This window comes from Triticum aestivum, chromosome 5B, assembly GCF_018294505.1.
Source record: "Triticum aestivum cultivar Chinese Spring chromosome 5B, IWGSC CS RefSeq v2.1, whole genome shotgun sequence".
Lineage (NCBI taxonomy): Eukaryota > Viridiplantae > Streptophyta > Magnoliopsida > Poales > Poaceae > Triticum > Triticum aestivum.
The window spans coordinates 24,891,813-24,895,859 of NC_057807.1; the positions used below are offsets into that span (position 1 = coordinate 24,891,813).

The following is a 4,047-nucleotide window of genomic DNA, read 5'->3' on the forward strand; positions in this document are numbered from 1 at the left end:
TCATTTAGGCATGAGCCGAGTCGTGTCAGGCCAGGGCCAGCCCGTTGCCCCCTATGATCTGGTGTTTTTTAAGGCCATCATGGCTAGTTTTAAAACATCATCTATCTACTATCACTATAAAAGAAAGAAAGGGCGAAGAACCAGATCATTCTATCCATCGAAACCTGCAATCTGATGATCTACATCCCTTCAGCATACTAAACGCGTTATACGTTTTAATTACCCATCAATGCCATTACTTAATTACCCACCACGGCCTAAAATCCCGTTAAAGAAACGATAACCCCGCTCGCGTTAACGAAACGATAATCCCTCTCCGCAAAACATAAGGGCATGTACAATGGTGCTATCTTAGGAGTGCCACGTAGGATAGATGATGAGGTGGAGAAGAGAGAACTCATAAGAAAAGGCTTGTCTTCTCTTAATTAAGAGAAGACAAGAGGTGATCTCTTAGCACAATATGTCTCACCACATATTTAGGAATTGCTAGTTATTAAAGATAAGGCTAAGAGATGACCCATTGTAGATAATTTTTTTTGTCTTCTCTAAATCACATGCAAGACTTAAGATAAGACTATCTTATCAACCACTGTACATGCCCTAACCCGCTCGCCCCCACGATCCCCAACCACGCTCGCCAACCGCACGGCACCCGCGGCCCTCACCGCTCGACACCCACACGATCCCCAACCACGCCCCGCCGCTCACCACCCGCACGGCCCCGCCGCTCCGTACAAGCGGCTGCACGGCCGAGGCAGCAGCCGTCGTCCCGGCCGCCACCCAAGAACCTCTGCAGAACTACCAGCGCGGGCCGTCCCCCAGGCTCCGCGACTACGATGGCGGCGACGAACAAGGTTCGCCAGGGAGGCGAGGCCCTGCTGGCGTGCCCAGCCGCCACCACCAGGGCCGCGGGCTGCCGATGGGCTCAGCCGGGCGGCGGCCGCCCGGGGGCATCCAGCAGCGCACCGCCGGCAGACATGGCCCACTCGCCCGTCGCTCTGCGGTGGGAGGAGAAGTTCGACGACGAGGTGGGGTACAGGGACTACGACGAGGAGGAGGATGAGGAGGGGGAGGGGAGATTCACTGGGGGGACACGGTCGGGCGGGGCCATGCCCATGCCGCCCGCTGGCTTCGTCCTCGACGACCAGGGTTGGTGCATCGCTGCCGCCTCCAAGCACATCGTCACCATCCTCAGGTGCTCTACATTTAGTTTTCTTCTAGCACAACAGTTCATACTTGAAATGCATTATCCATGTTCATCTTGCAAATTTGTGCAGATTGATCACTTCATTCATTTGTAGTTCAAGCATGGTTGCAATTGATGCTAGAAATATTCGTTTCGAACAAACAATTGTCGCAGTTAAAATGTGAATTATCATGATCCAACGCAATGCTCTAGGAAATCTACATATTCCCAAAATGGTTCACAAAATATACTCTGTCACTCGAACTACCCTTTCAATGCTCTCACAAATCTGCATATTCCCAAGCTACCATGACTCATTCATCAAGTGGCACGAAAATTGCTACGCAACAGCTTCTGAACTTTCTGAACATGTTTTCAATGATCCACTAAGATACAAAATTTAGGCAATCTCACTAAGAATATTTTATATCTTCTTTTTCTGCCTCCTCCCTAACAACGCATACTTTATTTCTAGAGGTTCAGAAAATTTCCACTCATCAGCATTTGCAGCATCTGAGGTATTTTTTGTCACATTTTCATATTTTCTTCAACACTTGAGTGTTTACATGTATCAAGTTTCTTCAATTGTTCACGGACTATGGGATGTAGGTTCTTTTTACCTAATTTTACAATATGTAATTTGTTTCCATTGTTGTGTATTACATTATGTATCTTTGTTATGCGTTTGTATATTTTCTGCATATTGTGGATCCAAATTTTACAAGGAATCCTGTGTGATGCTGAATTTATTCATGTGATGCAGAATGTGAGATTGTTGCAAGGCACTAGTAGTCATGGTTTTGGGTACCGGGCGGAATATTCGGATACCGCCCGGTTACCGCGTTTCTCGCCACCCCACGAGAAACCTACATACCGAGCGAATTCTTTTGAATTTTTTCGAATTTTTTGAATTTAAACTCTGGTACTTAGGTTAGATACTTTAGGAACTCGTTCCAAACAGACAGCGAGCTGTGGCGTAGTGGTCAGTGTGTCCTTCCTAGCTTTTCTAAGGTCTTGAGCTCGAGTACCATTGTTGCTCGTTTTTTTAAACAATTTTTATGATAAAAAGAAAGAAGCTGTGAAAATAATTGTTGCTGTGGCGATTCGATCTTGCAACCTCGAGGAAATAGTTATACATACATGACCTAACCACTGCGCCAGGCTGCTGCTGGTGACAAAATTGAGTCCAGAACTAATCTATACAATATTAAAAAAAATTGAATTCAAATTTCGTCCGAATTTTTTCCGGGATTTCACGGTTACCTCGGTAACCGAGAATTTCGGTGGCCCGCGAGAAAAAATGTGCACTTGGGATCCAAATCCTTGCTAGTAGTTGGGGCGCCACCCTGTGGCGCCGCTTTAAAGAAAGTTGTGAGCACGTTTTCATTTTAAAAAAATACATAGAGTCCCTGCCTCCATCTAAAACAACACCTCAAAAAAAAATCCTCACCTTCATCTAAAACAAGTAAAAACAAAAAACAAAAAATTACCACAACAGTCTACCAGCGAGTGCCACTTTGCATAACCCTCCCTTTAAAAAAATACCATAAGTCCTCATCTCCATTAAAAAATACATTTAAAAAATAATTCACACCTTCATCTAAAAAATTACAAAAGATTTCTCACCGCGGCCAACCAGCTTGCGCCACGTGGCATAGCTGGTTGGCCGCCCTTCACGCGTAGCTTAATAGTTTTAGTGGATAAAATTTTTTATGAACAGACCAGGTGCTTTATTTGTTTGTCTGATATGTATAAGTACATGTTTATTATATTGTTATCACTATTGATTTTGAGACTTGAGCAAAGAGTTTGCGTCATTGGTACTTCAGCAACAGAGTTACAAATGATGAGTCTTACAGTACTGTACGAACAACTTTGGGGTACAAGCTGTACACATAGGTCTGCCAAAACAATATCACTATTGCATGTATGCGTTGATTACCACATGATAGTTACCTTGCTCTAATGCTAGCTGGTGTTCTAGAGCTATATATACATCTATAGGCACTCCAACTTATTTATACAATTTCCGTTTGCTTATAATCTATATTATGTTTGGCTTGCTACTCTGGTCTGGAGTGATGTTTGTTTGTTCGTTTCTAAGCAAGCAGATAAATGACAGTCTATCAAGTATCTTACTATTCATACATTGTGACTAATATTTTAACTTTTTTTGGCTGATATTCTCAGAGGTGTAGCATGCAAAGCTTAATAAAATGGATTGGGATTTCAGAGTTGATCTGTGAATTGGATTGTTACTTGGGTCAATTGATGGTAGCTTGGGTCAACTGATTGTTACTTGGGTCAATTGACTATACTCGCATGCAATGTCGGAAGCAGATGGGTCTCCCAACAAGGGGTTAAAGGCAAAATCAATAAATGCTCAAACAAATAATGTCAGAAGAACACTTAGTTGGTAATTTGTTGATGAGCTGTGGGATCACACAAAGTGTGATAGAGGTGTACGCAGAGTCACAGACATGGGTCAGCCTATGTAGTTCTTGTGTCACATATCTGTTCTAAAATAGTAATTTGAGCTAAATTCCGTTTTATCAATTTTGACTTCCGAGAATTCTGAAGCCCGATCTCAGTCTGTTACTTAATTTGTAGTTGGCAGTTTTTAATGGGGTTGTTGTTTGGTTTCTTCAAACAACTATTCTGAACTGAAGCATGCATTTCTAAAGATTGTTACAATAATGATTTTCTCACTACAAATGTACTATCTCCTAGCTTTGCCACTTTGGAGACATTTCATGAAACCGTGTCGTAATCACCTAATGAAATCGGAGAGGTTTTCAGAAGACTTGCTGATGCATGATGACATTGCTAATTGCTATAGTAGTCACGCAGATGCAGCTTGG

At 43.0% G+C, this 4,047-nt stretch overlaps 1 protein-coding gene across 2 annotated transcripts; it reads left to right on the forward strand.

Moving 5' to 3' along the window:
* Positions 1-607: 607 nt before the first annotated feature.
* LOC123110200 (uncharacterized) lies at positions 608-3,742 on the forward strand. 2 transcript variants are annotated; one of them, XM_044530672.1, is made up of 3 exons: positions 608-1,195; positions 1,662-1,704; positions 3,377-3,742. In XM_044530672.1, exons 1-3 carry the CDS (start codon positions 837-839, stop codon positions 3,476-3,478), a joined length of 504 nt encoding a protein of 167 aa, XP_044386607.1. In that variant the 5' UTR covers positions 608-836; the 3' UTR covers positions 3,479-3,742. The 2 variants fall into 2 exon arrangements, with proteins under 2 accessions (XP_044386607.1, XP_044386608.1); XM_044530673.1 differs by lacking the exon at positions 1,662-1,704.
* Positions 3,743-4,047: the final 305 nt, after the last annotated feature.

Coding starts and splice junctions, on each gene's coding strand:
- LOC123110200 (XM_044530672.1), top strand. CDS start 837: ATGGCGGCGACGAACAAGGTTCGCCAGGGAGGCGAGGCCCTGCTGGCG. Junction 1,196..1,661: donor CACATCGTCACCATCCTCAG/GTGCTCTACATT, acceptor CTTTATTTCTAG/AGGTTCAGAAAATTTCCACT. Junction 1,705..3,376: donor CAGCATTTGCAGCATCTGAG/GTATTTTTTGTC, acceptor TGATATTCTCAG/AGGTGTAGCATGCAAAGCTT.